We start from the raw sequence: 21,865 nt of genomic DNA, 5'->3' as shown, positions 1-21,865 counted from the left end.
AAAGTGCTTACTCGCTTTTATCTCAATTCGGAGGAGACGTGCTCTTTTTGGAATGTTGAATGTAAAGGGTCAAAGATAATAAGAATGATAAAAGTAGCAGATAAACATAGCTGATTCTTTGCTATGTCACAACTTAACCTCGTCTGAGCAAAATTTCTTTCTCCAAATAAGTACAGATGCAGAAGGAATTTGTTTATCAGTACCTCCTCCCCTTTCAAATAATTTAACGATATTTCAGACCAATTCAAATTTACAGCAGGGTGCTTAAGAGGCATTGCATGTTTCTTTAAATGGTTGCCTGGTTTTACATTTGAGCTGATCATGTTTATGCGTGTGCATGGTGTATGTGTGTGTTCTCCCCTCTTTGTACGGGTAATTTACTTCTTAGCGTGTGTGTGCGCGTGTGCGTGCGTGCGTGTGTGTGTGTGCGTGTGTGTGCGTGTGCGTGTGTGCGTGCGTGTGTGCGTGCGTGCGTGCGTGTGTGCGTGTGTGCGTGTACAGGTATGTGTTGATAAAAGCATGTGCCCATGTGTATGTATTTATACCGATACGTATGTATGCACATGCAGCCCAAATAGGCACTTTACACTGCTATTTATTCCCTCCAACATAAAACAAAACAGCTTTTTAATCCACCCAAGGTGCATGACTGGCTCCCTGGGACGGTTGTAATACCACTTTTACAAGAACAGTTAAAACAGCCAGGCAATAAATGAAAAAAGAAAGGGAAACATTGAAGAAAGGATCACACACAGACCTGGCATTCTCTGATAGCAAGCCAGGAAGTAGTCAAAATTGCTACTTTTACACTGTTTGGCCAAACGAGGCTTGCCAGGGCCAGCAACCTAGGTAAAAATGTTTTTATAGCACATGATCTGAAGAAGTTATTTGTTTATATGAAACTATAGTATAGTCCAGCTGGTAAGTCTTGTCTGCTGGCAGTAAAAAAAATGCTTTGGAGCAAACCGAGTATCGTAAATATGAGGAGGCTTGGGTGGCCCTATAGTGGAAACCCCACTAATCATGACTATGATATGAGGGCCGCAACTATTGATACGTTTCTAAGCGATCCTTTTATTGATTACTTTTTAGATTAATTAAATATTCGAGAAGCGCAGTTTTTTTAAGCGTTATTTTATTCTTTGTCACACATCAGTGGCACGGAAAAATAGTGAAAATAGACAATCTACAACCTTAAAAGAGGTGAGCTTGTAGATTGTAGAAAGTTTTCATCTAATGACATGCCCAAAATAGGGATCTATTATTTTATTCTATTATCGATAATTAGTTATTATAAATTAAATAGATTAGTTTGATTAACCTCGGAAACCCCCCGCAAACAGGGCCTAAACTTAGGTTAGGTTTGTCCCTGTGCCTGTACTCAATTCAAGCTAGTCAATTGTATTTGTGTAGCACATTTCATACCAGGTAGACTTGATGTATTTCACATTTAGTCTCCCTCTCCCCTGCCAGAGAATTATGCAACATTATACACAATCAAAGTGGCAGCACCTATGCATAAAGCATTTAGAGGTTATGCCCACAGAAAACCTTTTTTTCTGAGCTGGCAGCGCCTGTCTGCCATGCATTTCTATGGTGCGCTCCTCTTCCCAGCGCCCGAGCATCGCGCTTCAGTGCTGTCGCCGCTCTCGTCTCCCAGCGTTTTTGGCCGAGTGCCCTGGGCGCTTCAAGCAAACAATAGCTCAACTTTTGCAGAGGAGCGCCGGTCATTTGATCCTCCTGATTGGGTCTGACAACACGGTAATTTAGGAACCGGCGTTGAATCGTTCGTTACATAACCATGAGAAGTCCATGTTTATGTTGTTTCAGCTAAAGCTATTTGTGCTAATAACAGATGACAGGACGTTTGAGCACAGCAATGATTAATAGGTTCAAAACGTTGCGGGCATCAATAAACGCAATGCGGGCGCTCTGGACATGATGTCCAAAGTGCTGCTCAGTAATGCCGCGTGCACGCACAATTTAACTAACCGAAGGCCTGGGAAAACAATATCTTAAACCTGCTTTTCAAAGATAATACAGTTGTTGCAGATCTGGTCATCAGCAAGTGTGTTCCATAGTGTAGGACCATAGTACTAAATGCATCTTCAGCATATTTACATGTTACTCTAAGACTATGTAGTCCTAGTTAGGAGAGCAGTACCTGAGTATCTGAAACTTCTAGGTAGTCAACAGGTCAAATAAGTATTTAGGAGCTGTACTGCCGTGAAATCAATTATGTAGCTTACAGGAGGCCAATGAAGTAATTGAAGTTATGTGTTCGGCTTTTCTTATCCCAGGGATTCTTCTGGCTAAAGCATTTTGAATGAGCTGGAGTCTTTTGAGGTAGTCCAGCAAAAAGGGTAGTCATTTGTAGTGGAACCCAGACTAATTAGTCCAGTGAACCTGTGGTGGACACCCAGCATTCCCTTTAAAACGGGACACTTCATAGAATCGTCGCTGAGATATTAGTTCAGGTCTTGGTCTTCCCCTTGTCGTGCTCCACTTTTCTGGAGCTGTTTATTTTTGTATCTTTATGATGCGTTAATATTATTTAAAGGCAGTCTTTCTCTTTGGAACCCCCCCCCCCTTTTTAACAGTGTTTACCCTGTTGTTTTGCCCCTTACTTGGTCCAGTTGGAAGCATTTCCTTTCCTGTCAGCTCTGCTCACACCTATTAATTAACTATTTACTTTTTGTCAGTGTTTGTTTTGATGACATTGCTGCTTTCTTTAAATGTCATAAACCATCTGAACAAACAAATTGGGGAGCAAGGACATTATGTTAAGTCTGTGGAGCCTCTGGGACACATTGTTTATGGTACAGATTATATTAATTCCTTTTATCGTGACTGAAAGGAGACAGGGAATTGATTGCAGAGAGAAGGGCTGATGCTGTAGTTAGATATCATTATTATTAACCATGCTTTAGTATTTTTATGAATCTACTTTGTCAGCTGTAGAATTTGGGGGAACGTGAGAGGGAAAACATGTTACCTGCCGACCACCCCCTTTGCTAAATACTCACAAAACGCCCACCGTTTACAACGCCAAGTTCCACACACGAGCACGGCAGGGAGCCACCCATAAGGATATACTTTGCTCCGCAGCGCAGGGTGGGCTAGGGGAAGGCCCTCACAGAAATTGGAGGTATGGTTTGGTCGGAGGTATACAAATGGCCATGTGTCCAAACATCGCCAAACAAGCATGGACGCACACATTTCACTATTTGAATATTCTGCATACTGTAGATTCTACGCCTTCAGGGTCAAAGCAGGAAGATTATGATAGATAAAAGATGGTTGTGATGGGTTTTACGATGAATGCTCATGCACCCTTGTAGTGAAACGCCCCTGCTTTTGAATGAAGATTCAGAGGCAGTGGTGAATAACATTCAGGAGGAGAAAACAGATGTCTTGTGAGACAAAAGACAAATGAACTGAGTTGGAGAGGTGTGTAGTTGATGATAAGTGAAGCATGAAGCTCAGCAATTGTGCCTTCTGGAAATTGGACCCGTGGGCAGGTTTTGGTAAGCTGCTGTGAATAATGGAAGCTTGCTGCTGTTCGCAATGTGGATCCAAAGAATATGAGTCTTTCACTCCTGAGTTTTTGATATGAACTTCAAATACACATACACATGCACCTTTATTTAAATTTATACACATTTACACTGCAAAACAGTTTTTCACAGTGCACCTACAAACAAAGGCGCGCACAAACACACACGCACGCACGCACAAACCCGCACGCACACGCGCACACACACACACACACACACACACACACACACACACACACACACACACACACACACACACACACACACACACACACACACACACACACACACACACACACACACACACACATACACAGCTGACATCAATGCAAAGCATCCAACACATTCATACACATACACACATACACACACACACACACACACACACACACACACACACACACACACACACACACACACTCACACACAGACACGCAGGGTGGTTCAGTTGGAAGCTGTGCCTGCTGTGAAGTATCCTTATCAGACCACACATGCACACCAACGATTAATATTGCTGCCACCTCCGCATCATAGTATTCAATCTGTTGATTTTGTCTTTCGGTAAATTCAGGTGCTTGACCAAATAACGGACATAAACATGTTGAATCAGCATTATGCATTCTCATTCAAAGCAGCCGGTGAGAGCTTTGGTTAAAAAATTGCTTACACACTCAGAAGCTCTATTCCCTTTTCAAGCTGAGTCCACAATAACGTCACTAAATTCCGGTTCCCTTAACAAGTCACTTTCTAAAGACATGCGAGTCAGTATGACTCTGTTTTGTAACATGTCAGTTCGTGGACGAAGATGTCGCGGCGGACCCACGTAACTGGGCAACCTAAAATGTAATTAGACCATAGCAGTGACAGAAACAAGCCAGATATTGAAATATTTTTCACAAATTGTGAATTATTTTCTGTGAATACTTTTCACATTTTTGTGAATTCATAATCTCAGATGCACCACCATGCCGTCCCTGACATCATTTAGACCTGAGGCTGAGACTGATTCTAAAAACGCCTTAGTTTTAGGAAAAACAGATCAAATTATTTCTCAGCCTCTGTAGCAGATGACACAGACACACGCACACACACACACGCGCACGCGCTCACACACACACACACACACACACACACACACACACACACACACACACACACACACACACACACACACACACACACACACACACACACACACACACACACACACACACACACACACACACCAGCGACATGGGACAGAGTGGGTGGGTTTTTGTGGGTTGTTTATTGGCTTTCTGTGGGTCACATTATCTCTTTGTCTCTTGCCAGAGTTGTTTGCTCCCTCTTCCTCTGGCTTTCTGCAGCCCTTCACTGGCATCATGACAAAACCATTTCCCATTTTTGTCTGTCATTTAAAAGCCATTGTACTTGTTGTCCTTGTAGCTCTGACCACATGATTAAGTTAACCATATCAGAAAACATTGTAACCTCATCAAAACAAGATTGACAGGCAGGCACTCAGACAGGGATACTGACTGTACAATTTGTATCAACGGTATATACTATACAATATATCGTATATAATATATTGATTCACATTAAATACTTGGGGTACCGGTATATACTTTATTGACCGGGGTCCCCCAGTGGTCTATCCTTGGACGACCCCTCCTTTTTTATGTGCACCTAATTTCTTTGCCAAAAATTGCCAATATACAAGCTCACAACATGTTCATGATGTTGTGAGCTTGTACATCGCCTTCTTTTCGGCAAAGGAATGAGCAGAAATCATTCGGAAATAGCAGATCTACAAGCTCACAACGGAGCTTGTAGATCTGCTATTTCCGAATGATTGCCTATTTTTACCGAATGTTCACCTTATATGACTTGGCCAGAATAGGGAGGCTAGGGTTCGATTGGTTAAACGCATACTTTAATCCATGTAACAAAATCTGTGATCTTCTGATTGGACAGAAACTGAACGTTCTTATTTCAGGTCTTTGACGTCTCAGTGTTGTTTTGTCTGTCGATGCTGAGTAGGACTCTCTGTCTGTTCCCCATCAGGCTAATGGTGAGGGATAAATGCCTTTCTGGGATAAATGTTGACTCATTCTCATCTGACACATCTGAAATTGTCTCACAGTCTCTCCGCTCCAGGCATCTGTACCTTGCTTGCAATATCAGTTTGACAAGACTTTGTTTCGTATGGTTTCGTTTTAGGCTATACCCAGCAACTAACACTTTTTTTTATTGCTGCTCCAGTTGTGGCTATGATGTGATACAGTATGGTTTGTATCTATTGGTGGAGTCCCTCAGGGCTCTATTACTAGGGACTTTTCTGTTTTCGCTCGACATTAAATATATTCGCTCAAAACAGCGAAGCGTGTTGCGACGTGCTGTAAGCTTGTAGAGTTTTCCCCAGAATACGGATGCTGGGGTTTAATGCACCTGCCTCATTTAACAGTTTTAGTAGAACAGCAAAATAAATAACCTTTTGGCCTTTTTGTTTTATAGCTCCCTAATCGCTTATTTTGTTAAATAGATGATACAGTTTTAAAACTATTCAAACGAAAGCTGCATTGTCTGCATGTGTCCTCTGTTATAGTCACATTACAGTACATCCTTCCACTGTTGAGGCAAAGATCTATTTAGAAATCAATAATGTTTAATGCCCCATCTTGTGGCTGGCTTTGGATAGATTGTAAAACACAAGTGAGTGAGCCTTCATTGTTTATCCAGTTGGTCAGCTAGCCAGGGATTTAAAACAAGTGCAAGTTCTGTATCATAGACTAGGTTTAGTTTCAGCACTACAATGAAAGGACAAACAGTTCAACCAAGATCAGGTTTGATGGCCAGCTTGTGACCACTTCAACCATACTGTACATTTGTTGTATGACAAAATAGTGATGGCTGATCTACAGGCTTTCCATTTTTGGACGCCAGGGTTAATGTGTTAATGTGTTTACAAGTGGCGATACTGGTGGAGGGCCAAACATGGAGGGTCATGTTCAGATAGGATGCGATTTATGCACCCTCCCTAGGTACTTAACCTAACCTAACCGTAACCACACCAAACCCAACATAACAATGCTATCGTGCCTAACCTTAATTATAAAAGGAAACAAGTTACTGTAAACCACATTTTAGATCTTGCAAGAATGTGCGTCAGCTTTGACATTTAGCCCTGACCAACATGTAGTGTCAGTGGAGACATGACAACATGTAGCCGGCATTTAGTTAGTCCATATTGGAGCAAAACAAACAAACAATGCAACGCTTACACACACACACACACACAGAGACACACACAAATACAATCAAGACAACACATGCATGCACAGTTGCACACACACTACAACAAACCACCACACATTCTTTTCAGCTGAGGACAGGAGTGTTGATTCCAGCTTGTTTTTCAATTGATATGAGCTTTATGCCTAGGGTGACACACACACACACACACACACACACACACACACACACACACACACACACACACACACACACACACACACACACACACACGCACACACATACACCACCTTTTCTATGCACCAACAACAAAATTCAAACACACACAAACGACAGCCACACACAAAGCGCCTTACACGCGCAAAAATAATCTCACGTGCCACAATCACATCTGCACATCCACGCGCGGCGACATACTGAATCATCGCGTGAGTAATGTAGGTCATTCCAGCGTAGTCCAGCTCTGCCGGGGCAGCACAGTGCAGAGTGTCAGGGATTTCTCTAGGGCGTCCTCTGTCCGTCTATGTGTGTTATTGTGACTGAGGCATGCAGACCACAGTGGGCAGGTCAGGCAATGACCCGAGAGCTGGCAGCCTTCTGGGATCCACGTTTATTAAGCTTACTGCCAGCATTTATGATGCATACTGTACGGCCTAACCATCACTGGCCTGGAGTGTGTGTGTGTGTGTGTGTGTGTGTGTGTGTGTGTGTGTGTGTGTGTGTGCGTGTGCGTGCGTGCGTTTTCCGGTGTGTGTGTGTGTGTATGCAAGCTTGTGTATTCTTTGTATTTTTTGTGTCATCACTGGCAGGGTGCTTGTGTATGCATGTGCGTGTCTTAATCTAGTCATAGATTAACATGTGCGGTGAATGTGTGTGTGTGTGTGTGTGTGTCCGCGCGCACGCCTGTTTATGTGTCTGTCACGCCCCATATGAATCCGTTCCACTGACTTACAGTACGTCGAGTTAATCTCCCTGCCTAAAGCTCTGCTCTCAATCATATATCAGTATAAACTTGTTTTCCCTGCATTGAGAACAGGGTTCAAAACGTGATCTATCTATCAAACGTGAAGGCATTCATTCTCCCATGTTGCCTTAAGCAAGAACAATGCAATCTATGGAGCACTGGAAGATGCAGCAGGAAAAAAAAACAATCTGCTCCCAATACAGTACCCATGTTGTTTTCTTTTGATATTTTAGTTGTCTAGTACATAGTACAGTACATTGAATGTATTGATTTTATATTTCTGCACTGTATGTCTGCTACCCCTCCCTTCCAACACATGGCACTCAGATTACACATACATGTACACTCAAGGACCACAATGGAAATACTCTCTCTCTCTCTCTCTCTCTCTCTCTCTCTCTCTCTCTCTCTCTCTCTCTCTCTCTCTCTCTCTCTCTCTCTCTCTCTCTCTCTCTCTCTCTCTCTCTCTCTCTCTCTCTCTCTCTCTCTCTCTCTCGAGCTTTGTGTTTTATCATTTTGACAGATATGTACAAATATTTGTTCACATGCATTTTTGTAAATAAAAAAGTTTATCAATCAACTTGCTACAGACCCAAATTTGACCTTTTCCTTCACCACTTAAGCCCTATTCAAAAACATTAAAAAGATAGCTGATCGACGTATTGTGAGCTTGTAAGATCTGCTATTTTGAAATATTTGTGAAAATATCTGAAACATTTGGAAAATGTTGGCAATCATTGAGATTTAAAAAAACATTTGGCTATGCCCCAAAGCTTTTAACGCCATTTCCATTTCGACATACTGTATGCATGATTCACATTTTGGTCTCAATCCACTGTTTGAAGGTTTAGCCTAGAAAAGGACAGTGCAGGTTATGTTTTCATTTCCACAATAGAATGGGTTGAATCGCAAAACATGTTGTTGAATGATGTCATTGTCCCACATTGTCTCAATACTGGATACAAATTGAAAGTAAAAGTAACCTTTTTGAGTGAAGAGTGAATGCAGACTTGAACTACATTTGAACCCAGCACAAGCTGTGCATTGAACTGATTTCTGACTGACTGCGTTTTATTCCAGTATAGTCCGGGAGCCAAAGGGTGATTTTTGGCTGAACGTGGTTTCGTCGGTAAAAGTTTTTTTCTCAACTGATTCTTGCTGCTGGGGGTCCCCTCTTAAGGATTCAAGAGGGTGCCCAGTGAAATCCCTTGAGCATTTTTTTATTATTAACCCCTTAATGCCCAAAACACTAAAGATTCACCCAAAATAGACTTCTATGGTATTTCATGCAAAATACTTGATCTAAATGCTTAAATTTGGTTTCTACAGTGTGTATCCATGTAAGTGGATGTGTACAGTGCATTAGATTTAATATTTATGCATTTTTTTTTATATTAACCCCTTCCTGCCCAGAACAACATAATCTTTAAACTGTGATATTGCACAGAAATCAAATCAAATCAAATGCATTAGATCTGCTTTCTACAATAGTGGAACTTGTTTCCTTTTGGATGAATGCACATTAACCCTTTCAAGCCTTCCATCTTGAGCATCCTGCACAAAAATATCTACAGAACATATTCCCCTGGGGGGGAAAAAGAAAAGAAAAAAACATTTAAAAAATATATATATATATATATTCCCCCAGCCCTAAGCCACCACTGCCTCAACTTATCCGCCCCAATAACCGTGCGAGCCACCTTCCGGATAATGTCATTGGACAACCCGAGTCGGAAGACTCGGCGGGCCTGGGCTGCAGAGACAACCGAGCGGAGCTGCAAGAGGCCGATGCCGCCATCGGAATTGCTTGAGTAGAGGATCCCGTTGCTAGACGATTGATGCAAGCGGAACCACTCCCTCACTCTGACCCGGATAGCCTTGTCTACATCCCTCAAGGGTGTGGGGGCGGTGCCTAAGTGATCCGCGGCGTAAAGAACCCTCGGTAGGGCAAAGCGGTTAAACAGATCAAACTTCATTCGGGGATCGAGGGGGGCCCTGCCGATCCTGTCACTCCACGCGGAGATTGAGGCTTCGCAGGCCGGAGCCGAAAAAACGTCAAGCGGGCTCACTCTGAGGCCGAGATATTTCTCGTAACCAGCAGGATTGATCAGGTGCAACAGCTCACCGTCAAAGGCCCAATCGGTGTTAACATTGTAGGTGAGCCGGCCGCCCTTCTTTTCGATAAAGAACCCATGACACTTACCGGCGTTAACCCGCATGCCGGTAAGTTGCCAGAAAGCCCCCAGAATGTTCAAGTTTCTCCGCAAGCCTTCCCTTGAGTCACTAAACAATGCTAGATCGTCAGCAAACACCATCGCCACCACGGAGACATCCCCGAAGGAGAATCCCCGCCCTTCGCGTTCGAAAGTGGTGATTAATGGATCAACCGCTAGATTGAAAAGTAGGGGAGACAGGGAGTCACCCTGTTTCACACCCACCTTCATTTCAATGTCTGGTGTTGTCCCTCCCCCACACCTGACCCTCGTCGTACATCCATCGTAGCCCGCAAAGATTACGTCCGCCATGTGCCGGTCGAGACCCCGCCCCTCCAGCACCGCCCGGAGGTGTTGATGCGAGACCGTATCGAACGCTTTTTGGAAATCGATGAACACCACGCCCAAAGGTTTGCCCTGCCCCTCACTGTGCTTTAACGCTGACTCGAGTAACATCAAGTTCTCCGAACAGCCAGACGAGGGAATGAACCCCCGCTGTCGAGGGTGTAAGGGGCAGACGGCTCTCATTCGCCCGTTGAGGATACGGGAAAATAGACCGATAATCACCGAGGCGATGGTAATGGGCCTCCAGTTGCCAAGTAGGACTAGCTTGGCGGGGTCATCACTTTTATGGATAAGCGTCGTACGGCACCCCTTCAGGCACTGGGGGACATAGCCAGCGACCAACCACGACGAGTAGATGTGCGCGAGTTGCGAGCCGTCAGGGTCCCATAGAAGCAACTCGGAACGAGTGATACCGTCGGGACCGGCCGCTTTGCCATTCTGCATGCGCTGGAGACAAGAGTGAACCTCTTCACCCGAGATCAAATCGCCGAGGACAGTATTGTCAGCCCCACCGAAGGAACGGAAATGGCCCAGTCCAAGAAACGGTCGCTCTAGTCCCCAAGCATGTTGGTAGAAACGATGTATTCCATGCATGGGTATCGGACACCCGATAACATTGTCCCCGTCTAGGACAGTTTTGGCTAACCGCTTCCTATCAGAGTGGTACAGCCGCCTCAGAAACACCCGGCGGTGAAACCTTTGCAGGCGACTGCCCCTTCTGCCAGGCACTTCTCCACTTATCTCTCTCTGGCGACGCAACTGTTTCGGCGGAGACCCCAGGCTACTAATTAGCCAGTTAGCTTTGGCTTCAATGGATGGCACCGAACACTCTTCAATCTTCAAAAAGAGGTCGGAGTCTTCCCCCAGTCTGACCCCATCAATACCCGCGTCTTCTACAAGACGTCGAAGCGCCTGTTTCATCAACCCGGGCTGTAACGGAATTGTGTCAGGACATTTCAGCCCTTGGACAAGTGTTTCATCATCCAGCACGACTGGGGGACGACCGCCTCTCGCACGGTCAGCCTTTTCAAGGCTACAAGCCTTATCCCTCACCTGCTCCTCCGTCCTCCCCCGCCCCAGGTCTTTAGCCACGGACTTCCACGACCAGGTATCTCTGGGACGGTTCATAAGAACTCGTAGCTCGTTGACCTCCTCCACGGTCCAACGCCGGTGCTTACGCCCCCGAACCTGCTGTCTCCCACGTCCCGGGTTCTCGCTTGGCATGTTCAGTTCTTTGTGTCTGCTTAGCATGTGATTGGTCCGGCCGGCACGTGAGAGGGCCCTGAACGAACAGAGCCCACAGGAAAAGTTAACCAACGCCCGGCACTGGTCCACGATAACCGGTTTGCACCGAGGAAAGTGGCACCGCACCGCACGCGGGTTAGAGCTCTCCCAGGTATCATTTACTGCATTTGTACCTTACCGTCAAATCATGGAGTGAAAGGACACCGACGATAGGTACGCCACAAAGAACACACGGCCTATCAAACGGGATAGGGATAGACAAGACACGGGGGAGTTGACCGGAGCCGGCCGCGGAATCTCGGAGGTATAGTCTCCCGGCGGCGTGCACTGCGACGGTCACCACTTCCTCCTTTGCCCCCTATCCAGGTCGACGGCATGTTACGGGGGATCGACGCCCGTGGCCCGGTACGCAGCTGTTTGGTCGGTCGCCGGAGTACGCGACGCAAGCAGGGTTTGAGAAACGGAGTCTCCGGAGCGCGCCTTTGCGCCCCCGCCGCATACGGATCTCCTCGCCGAGCCCCGTGATGGGGCTCGAGGCGAGGCCGACAGCGGGGGCCCTCAGGCGGTCCGTGGCAGGGCAACTTGGTCAGACAGTGCGTCTCGGTCTCGCTAGGCCGGGGTCGGCCGCGGAGGAGTGCGGAGGACAGGCCATCGAGGCCTCTCCGCACGTGGTCCCTCCGCGCCTGGTTGGGCCCGCAGGCTGCAAGCAGCGTCCGTTGACGGGCATCTTCCACCAGCATGCGACCCAGTGAAATTTGGATGGGAAAAAGACATAATTAACAGGTCACTGAGCCCAACCACTCTACCTGAAGGTTGCAAACCTGCCCCAGACTACATTTTGCAAATGATTAAATGTGGCTGCAAAACTGACAACCCATGCAATTCCAAAAAATGCAGCTGCAGAGTACATGGTTTGCCATGCACATTGTCCTGTCACTGTTATGTTGTAGGATGCTCAAGACAGTTTTAGATAGGATTCTTTCCTTTTTCTTTTATAAATTCCTTTAAACTTGGTTCTTGTCTCCGTCTCTGATTCTGGTGTCTCAGGAAAATGTGGTTAGTTGGTATCATTGGACCTTAACATGGGCTGTATATGACCACTTCCACATAAACATTATTCATTTCTTATACAGCTAATTTGAATCATTTGAATTGATTTACTGTGCATAAGATGTCATAAATCAACATGTTTAATGGATTTTGGTGCTTCGGGTGTGAAGGAGTTAATATCTATGAAATGTTCTAATGTGAAATCAAAAAATTAAATTTTACACATCCACGTTCATTGATAAACACTGTAAAAATCAAATTTGATGCACTAAATCAATATTTTTGCATAAAATGCCATAAAAAAAACGTTTTTGTTTTGGGCATTTAAGGGTTAATGACTAAAAGATGGTTGGTCTCAAAGGGTTAATATGCATTCATCCAAAAGGAAACATGATCAGTTCCACTATTAGACTTAGTAGAAAGCAGATCTGATGTGCATGTTCTATTTCACAATATCACAGTTTAAAGATTAAGTTGTTCTGGGCAGGAAGGGGTTAATATTTAAAAGTTTACAAATATTAAATCTAATGCACTGTACACATCCACTTACATGGATACACACTGTAGAAAGCAACTTTTAAGCAATTAGATCAAGTATTTTGCATGAAATACTATAGAAGTCTATTTTGGGTGAATTTTTAGTGTTTTGGGCATTAAGGGGTTAATAATAAAAAATGCTCAAGGGATTTCACCGGGCACCCTCTTGAATCCTTAAGAGGGGACCCCCAGCAGCAAGAATCAGTTGAGAAAAAAACTTTTACCGACGAAACCACGTTCAGCCCCATGACTCCCGGACTAGTAGGTCATGGCTACAGGCTGCATAGTGAATTCCTCCACCCACTAACTCAGCAAGAGGAATATGTTATATACTGCATAATGGCAATGCAATGAAAGAGAAAGATGAATCCAACAAAGCTGGAAGTTAAAGATAGTGTTGCTATGCTAATCCTAATACACACGCCCGCACGCACGCGCACACACACACACACACACACACACACACACACACACACACACACACACACACACACACACACACACACACACACACACACACACACACACACACACACACACACACACACACACACACACACGACGGAGGGATCGGATCCCCTTTTTTGTATCACATTCACCAATCTCTGGACGCCCACCAACAAAGCTATATGTGACAAACTGATGAGTTAGCCTTTTTATTTTTAGCAGAGTCATTGTAAAGTCACATCAGTGGAGGAGCGGAGCATAGACTATTTTAAGCTATGGTTCATGTCAGAATGTGCTTTGAGGGAAGCTGTGAGGGAGAAAGGAAAAAATGTGTGAGCAGAAAAGTGTTAAATGTGCTTAGCCTAATGTGTTTTTGTAACTAATCATAGGTTTTCTATGACACTCTCCGGCCCGAACACCCTTGGCATCTTGATTCTTATTTTATCTTCTTTATTTATCTAACAACACAAACAATGTAAAATATTGTAGCAAATCTGTAGCATATGTCAAGAAATTCCTAGATACTGTACAGTAGTTACCAAAAAATGCAATGTCATGCTGACCAATGCCTCCCTACTGCATTCCACTCCAAAAGTCATGGTCCACATTTTTCATGGACGATGGGCATTATCTCCTGCAAAAAAGGAAGCCTTTCAAATTCTATTTTAGCTGACGCTTTTACCTTTTAACCACTTTCAACCAGGTGTCCCTATGTATTTTAGGCATGTCTTAAACATTTCTTTTAAAGATTTTCCCAAAACTTTCCATAATAGCAAAGCATTTCAGATCCGCAAACCACCAATGTTTCATCACGATAAGTTGTGAGCTTGTAGATTCGCTACTCGACATACGACAAAGTATATTATAGACAGGTTTCTTGTTTATAAACATTACTGGGTGCATGTGCATTCAGCGGCACAAACACTTTGACTGAAACACACACCTCTGAGACTCTAATCAGTTTTGTGTGATTAGAGTCAGCTAGAGCAGCAAGCTGCAGCGCATGATAACGTGAGCTCCATCTCAAACTAGAAGGATGCCTTCCAGATATGCTGTAAAGCAGCGATTCTCAACCTGCGGGCCGAGGTCCACTGGTGGGCCATGAGGATATTGGAAGTGGGACCCCAAATAATTGGCAAAACAATTAAGATTTTATTGGTAACATAAAATGTATATTACAAACGTAATGTACATTTTATGTACATTACAAACGTAACGTAATGTAATGCTACTATGCGCTACGCGGCATAGTAGCGCAGACATGTTTGTTTTGGGCAATGTTAAGTCAACCTGGTTTATACCCCTCAAAGATGTCCGCTGCTACCAAAAGACACTTGTTGCCGCCCCCTTCTGGATTTTTGGCACGCCCTATATAGTTCATCGCGCAACGGTATTGCACACCGAGAACAGCTGACATACAAGCTCACAACCGCGTCACGGTTGCCGTGAGCTTGGAGGTCTGCTATTCTCGGCCGTTCTCTGCGCGCGTCGTGGAGCATAAATTAGGCTTGACGGGCTGCAGCTGCGCGAGCCAAGCAGTTTCTGGTGCCATGATCATAGAGCGCTCCCTCCGTTCTTATGACAGCCACTGGAGGTGTGGTTTTGAGGACAGCTGCTTTGTATTGTTATTATTGTTTACACACGATTGAAGAGTGCTGTGTTCTGCCCCCTAACTGCGCAACCAGAAACCCGGGGTTTAAGTGGTTAAATCAGGCAACAGTTGGGTTCCCCGCTTCTGGCTGAAGGACATTTCAAGGACAGATGGCTGTTGGTGGCATGGATTGAATCCATGAGCTCTATGCTATCGTATGTATGTTGGTGTTGTACCCAACACCAACCTCCGCATCATGGGCGACTGGGCCTTCTGCTATACAGCTCCATGTCTGTGGAATTCCCTCCCCAATCACCACAGTCCACTGACAGTTTTAAAAATGGACTAAAAAGGCCTTTCTTTTAATGTGCCCCTTTTAGTCTAGCCTAGCTGTTTTGGTTTACTATGTTGTTTGTGCCATGCTTTTAGACCCCTGTAGCACTCCGAGATTCGCAAGAATGTAAAGTGCTTTATAAATAAAATGCATTATTATTATTCATATTTATTATTATGTAGGCTCTTTAACAGAGCGGTGAACATCTTTTATTAATTTTCATATATTTTCCACACAAGTTTCCAGCATTTTGCTGTTACAAAATGTAGTCATATAAGAATAGAGAAAGAAAAAAAAACAACAACAATCAATTATACATAAGGTGTGTGCAAAAAAAGAGAAGAAATTAGGCAGAATATCACAGTCTCTTATGCAAGTAATTGACGTGTCACTAGGCAGCAGCAGATACAAAAATGTAAGCGTATGCATAAGTCATTGTGCCAGTGCAGCAGCAAAGGAGTATTCATAGTCATCTCAAAAAGGGATAACACCTGTGTGAAGAAGAAAGGAGACGGAAGAAGAGAGAAAGAGAAACACACACACACACACACACACACACACACACACACACACACACACACACACACACACACACACACACACACACACACACACACACACACACACACACACACACACACACACACACACACACACACACAGTGACCTGCTTACTATATAAGCCAAAGGAAACCTATCGAAATCCATTCCCTGTTGGCAAGGGAACACTCACAGCAAACAGTAAAAATCCTCTGAGTTCAAAATGAACCCATACAGGATGTACTCATAAGGGTTAAATTAAGACAGTGTGGATTTTACTGTGCAGAGGCGTTGACATAACATATGTCTCTCTGTGCGTTCCCCTCTGAGAACCTGCCAGGACTGCAACACAAGCATGTATTCACATACTAAAATAACAGTTAGGCTTGGTATGGATTCCTCTAGTCGGCCTGCTGACATGTCCTACTGCGTTTGCTAGTGCAGTGTTTCTAAATCGTTTTCATGTCAAGGACCCCCAAATGAATGTACATTTGTCTGCGAACCCCCATCAGATTTTTTTTTTGCCAGGGATGTTTAAAAAAGTTTTCACATTTTTCAAATTCTTTCAAGATTCTTTGAAAATAGCCGATCTACAAGACCCTGAGCTTGTAGATCGGCTATATCCAAATGCCAATGTATATATGATTAAAGTGGTTAAAATGATTTTGATGCTACTGTATATTAACTAGATTTGCTGGGGACCCCCTTTGAAAACCTCTGGACTATTGTTTGTGTGTTGTGTGTGCATACACATGTATGTTTCTCTCGTACATGTATGGGAACACGTGTATGTACTGTATGTGTACACATAACAAGCACGTGTGTGTTAATTTGCTACTCTATGGTGCTTGAGAACCGGATCTGTTAGATTAAATGGATTCCTGGAGCTGCAGCAAGTCTCCTGGCCTTATGACCTGTCATTTAACCTGACTTCTGAGGACTAAAAATATCACGTGCAAAATTAACATTGTCTCCAGGGACTATTTATGGCTTGACTTTTCAAATAAATCGGTACTTTCAGCTGCCTTAAAACTCTGAAGCAAGTTTCAAGTATGCAGATTTATCTTCATACTTTACTGGAATAAATGGAATCCAGTTGCTTCCTTCCTCAAGAATCAAACAAATCACGGGATGCTTTGGAAAATTGTCAGCAGTAATGCCAAGTATGCTTTGAGTCATTCTCTGTGGGCTAAACATGCCCAGACCACCTTTATGGTCCTTTGATTAAAGACTAGGCTGTGTGTGTGCGTGCATGTGTGTTTGTTTGTGTTAACATGGTGTATATATAAATTGTAAATCAAAGTTTCTGTTTATCCAACGTCGCAGTTGTAGCAACACAGCGCGGAGAGATGTGTGTCCCCAGTCCAGCAGCATCTTATTTTTAGTCATCCAAGTTGTCTCGATGGACCGCAGAGATCGTCTTACTGTGTATGAGGAAAGCACGTGTCCTTAAACTGTGCCCCGTGACATAGAGACACATATAGCTGTAGCTGGACACAATCGCACATGTACATACAAACTACTGTAACTATAAACGGAATCCACAAGTACAAACGTCATTCCATACACATCACTCTCCTTCCCTCCAGTAGGGGCACGCTAAAGCTGGATGCTGTGTTATGTTTCATACCTAGGATCAAAGGAGGTCTAGCACACGCACACACCCTTTAAAGGCAGGTGCTGAACTCAAAAGAGACATTGATCAAAAGCAAAAGACGAGTTTGCACGCTGTAGCTCCCTTCTATGAATTTATTGTGGCATCCACCCAAATGAAAGTGTCGAGCACTCTTCAAGAACTGGTCTTTTGCTTTTGCTCGTTTCATAACCCAAATTTTCCCAGTTAAACCAGTGATTCAAAACAAAATCAAATAATGAAATCTAGGCCTTATATTGAGACAGAGGCACAGGAACGTTTTGGCAGAGAAGAGAAATGACACATACGGTAAACACAGGTCCCAAGGCAGGAGTCGAACCCAGGGTTTTGCATATGTGTAGTCGGTAGCATGAACTTTTTTTCGTAAACTGTAAACCTCATGAACCCTGGCATAACTATTCTGGGCATGTCATAATCAGCGGTGTGAAGTAACTAAGATCATTTACTCAAGTACTGTACCTACTGTAAGTACAATTTTGAGGTACTTTTACTTTACTGGAGTATTTCCAATTGTCTATACTTTTATTTCTACTTCACTACATCTCAGTCCCTTATTTGAAAACTTTAGTTAGTAGTTACTTTGCAGACATAAAATATTACATTATAAAACATACATTAACCACTTTAGCCCTATTTTATACCTAGGCTATTTGAAAATAGCCGATCTACAAGCTCACAGCACGTCGCGGTGCGACGCGTTGTGAGCTTGTAGATCTGCTATTTTCAAAGGTTTTAGTATTTTTACTTTTCGTACTTTAAGTACATTTTGATACCTGTACTTTTACTCAAGTCGATTTTTAATTCCGGATTTTTTTAGTTGTCACAGAGTACTTCTACATTGCAGTATTGATACTTTTTCCACCACTGGAAAAAAAGAAGGGGCCATGCACAGACCCCCTGGCGGGCTCTGGTCAAGGAAGTACAGCAGGTTAACCGTTCCATTCTCTCCCTCTCTCGTCCCGTCCCGTCACAGGTGTGGACATTCTGAAGCTTGTCGCAGCCCAGGTGGGCAGCCAGTGGATCGACATGTACCAGTCCCTGGCAAACGCCACCGAGCGCGAGGTGGCGGCCTTCTCCAACGGCTACTCGTCGGACCACGAGCGGGCGTACGCGGCGCTGCAGCACTGGACCATCCGCGACGGAGACGCCAACCTGGCCAAGCTGATCAACGCCCTGCACCGCCAGCGACGCATCGACGTGGTGGAGAAGATCCGCTACGTCATGGAGGACAATCCTCACGTAGGTGGAAGTGTGTGTGTGTGTGTTTTGCTTAGAAAATAGATTGTAGATAGATATACATAGATTACAGAATGGTCAGGACTGTGTGGGCGTGCATGTGTGCTATAGGTACATTTATTTTGACTCTAGAATGTCCATTTGATCAGTGTGTGTGTGGGGGTGGGTGGGGGTTGTTGCAGGGAAGCAGTTAGTTATGACCTTAACAGTCTGCACCATCCATTTCGAGTGCTGTCAACACCTCTCCAGAGCACAGGGAACATTGGGTTCTGTACCTTGTCTTCTTGTAATATTCATTACAGAGGATCTTCTAGGTAAAGCTCTGGGAATGCCTCCATAGACGTAAAGGAGAAGCAGCTTCCAGACAGTATGACTGTTCTTCCAGATCTGTCGTCATGCCCCCAGTCCCTCATTACTTGATAACTAACGCTCACTTCAGAATTTATTGTAAATGACCAACACTTCAAAATAGAATACACAGACACCCAAGCATGCACTCACAGGCACACAAAAAACTATTACTCACTCACGGGACTACACACAGACGCGTCCTCTGTGTGTGTGTGTGTGTGTGTGTGTGTGTGTGTGTGTGTGTGTGTGTGTGTGTGTGTGTGTGTGTGTGTGTGTGTGTGTGTGTGTGTGTGTGTGTGGGTGTGTGGGTGACAGAAGAGATTAGCCTGATAAAACTACATCATTCATCAGCATCCTCTTAACCCCTCCATCCCTCTATCTATCCATCTATACATCCCTCCATCTATCCATCTCTCCTCCCTTCCTCTTAGCCTGCTTCCTAACTTTATACCAGTTGATCCGAATCAAATTAATACTTGTGTCCTTGATGGCAATTTCCAAGGTTAACACAGTACAGTCCAAAGGCTTGTTCTCGGACACATGGCAGCCAACTAAGATGTCTGTCTCAGACCATGTCGTAATTTCACCTGTCACCGCTGCTTAATAATCGACGGGTGATATCGGAGCGTTGTTTATGTCTCTAGTTCTCTCTCCTGGGTCGATAGCAGATGAGATAGCGGCTAATAAATTGTTTGCTGAGGGAGGATCGTTTAGCACACGTGTGTGGAGGGGCGCGCGGCGTGCTGGAGAGCACAAGACCAGAATGTAGTCACGTGCCGCGAAAATGACTTCAGATACAGCAGGTGTGTGTGTGTGTGTGTGTGTGTGTGTGTGTGTGTGTGTGTGTGTGTGTGTGTGTGTGTGTGTGTGTGTGTGTGTGTGTGTGTGTGTGTGTGTGTGTGTGTGTGTGTGTGTGTGTGTGTGTGTGTGTGTGTGTGTGTGTGTGTGTGTGTGCGCGTGTGAGTGAGTGAGAGTGAGCAACAGAGTAAGAAGCAGAAGGATAAAGAGAGATAGAGAGAGGATGAGGAAAATGAGAGATGCGAGGAAGAAAGGTGGAAAGAAAGACAGATAGACAGAGAGAGAAGCATAGTAAGAGGAAACTAGTGACAGACAGACAGACAGACAGACAGACAGACGGTGACAGGAGCACAGAACACGTGGGTCAGATATATGTAGGCATTTAAAAGGTCATCCGGTATTGATCTCACACAGTGATGTCAGGTCAATGTGACTGCCTGTTATGTAACTGTTAACAGGACTTTGACAGGGAAATGTATTCTCAGTATTGATGGCAACACCCTACCGAACATCAAAACAAAAAATGTGAGGCTTCCGCAGTTTTGAGCTCTTGATGAATTACCCTGCATTGTTGTGCTGCATAGCACTGGAACTCAGTCCTACTCATCATATTTTTTGACGGTTGTTCAGGTGCCTTTAGCACCCACGTGCTGATGCCGAGCACAACCTTCTGCACACCACGTTGACGTTGAAGGAATGCGGACCCTGTTGACCCAATGTGCAGTTCTCGCTGTAAGGTTAGGCACAGTTCTTTTGGTTAAGGTCAGGGGTAGGGTTAAGTTTAGATGTCACGCAGACTGCGTTGTGAGTCAGACAGGGTCAGCATTCCCTCTGCATTTCGATCGGTATGCACATACCACAGTATTGCTTTCCTTCTCTCTTCCTGCCCTTTCCGTGGAATGACAGAGACAACAAATGACATGTCATGTGTTTATGTGACTGGTGTTTGTGTCCATCATTGTGTTTTTGCTGTCCAGGAAAGTTAGTCAAGTCAATTTAAACGAACAATTCTTGATCCAGCGGTAGAGACACAGCGGTGAATCAGCCTTCATTTTATGGAACTGATAAGGCGTGCCATAAAAATAAAAAAAGTAATTTGAAGCTGCGATCACACAGCTACAGTAAGCTAATTTATGCCACTCTGTGGGTCGGTAGGTCCAAAATTTAAAGCACAATTGAGACCTGGTTGCAGCTTGTCACGAGTTACGGTCTTGTTATATTACAGAATGATCAACTCTTATTCATGTTACTGTGTCTACCGTTAGGGAAAGTCTTGGAGGATGCAAGACGTATGTTGAACCTTGTTGCCTAGCAATGTTTTCAAACTCACATTTTGAGCTCACGGCTTTTAATTCTTTGAATAATAGAAATCATAATTATCATTTTTAATACGCGCAGTATGTATGTGGACGAGACGATTCCTCATTGGATCAGCAGTTATCCTCACATGCTGTAAGTACTTTCTACGGATCTGGCATAGCGGTGTTCAGATATGTAATTAATGAACGGCCGTCTGCTGTGCTGCTTCGCTCAGCTAGCATTCCTCAGTGTGCGGCTAATGAATGGATCATGGCGTTGGACTGCAGCGGGCCGAGCTGGCACCCTCAAGGAGGAGTGAATGATGGAGGGAGAGGAAGAGGGAGATTCAGCGAAGGTGTTGGAGAGAAGGAGGAAGAAAGATTAATGAAGGAAAGAGAGATAGCTTGTCTAATTACTGACACTCAGCATGCCCCCCCCCCCTTCTGTCACGCCTGGAGTTAGCAACGATC

General features: G+C 44.3%; 1 protein-coding gene across 1 annotated transcript in view; it reads left to right on the top strand.

The window, feature by feature from the left end:
* tnfrsf21 (tumor necrosis factor receptor superfamily, member 21) overlaps positions 1 to 21,865 on the top strand; it is a 54,642-nt gene that overhangs the window by 20,362 nt on the left and 12,415 nt on the right. The window contains exon 4 of the mRNA XM_084081673.1: positions 18,685 to 18,950. Coding sequence (XP_083937799.1) covers positions 18,685 to 18,950 — 266 coding nt within the window. The remainder of the gene's footprint in view (positions 1 to 18,684; positions 18,951 to 21,865) is intronic.

The sequence above is a fragment of the Gymnoscopelus microlampas genome (genome assembly GCF_963454915.1).
Source record: "Gymnoscopelus microlampas genome assembly, chromosome: 16".
Lineage (NCBI taxonomy): Eukaryota > Metazoa > Chordata > Actinopteri > Myctophiformes > Myctophidae > Gymnoscopelus > Gymnoscopelus microlampas.
This window is presented reverse-complemented; position numbering and strand designations above follow the sequence as displayed.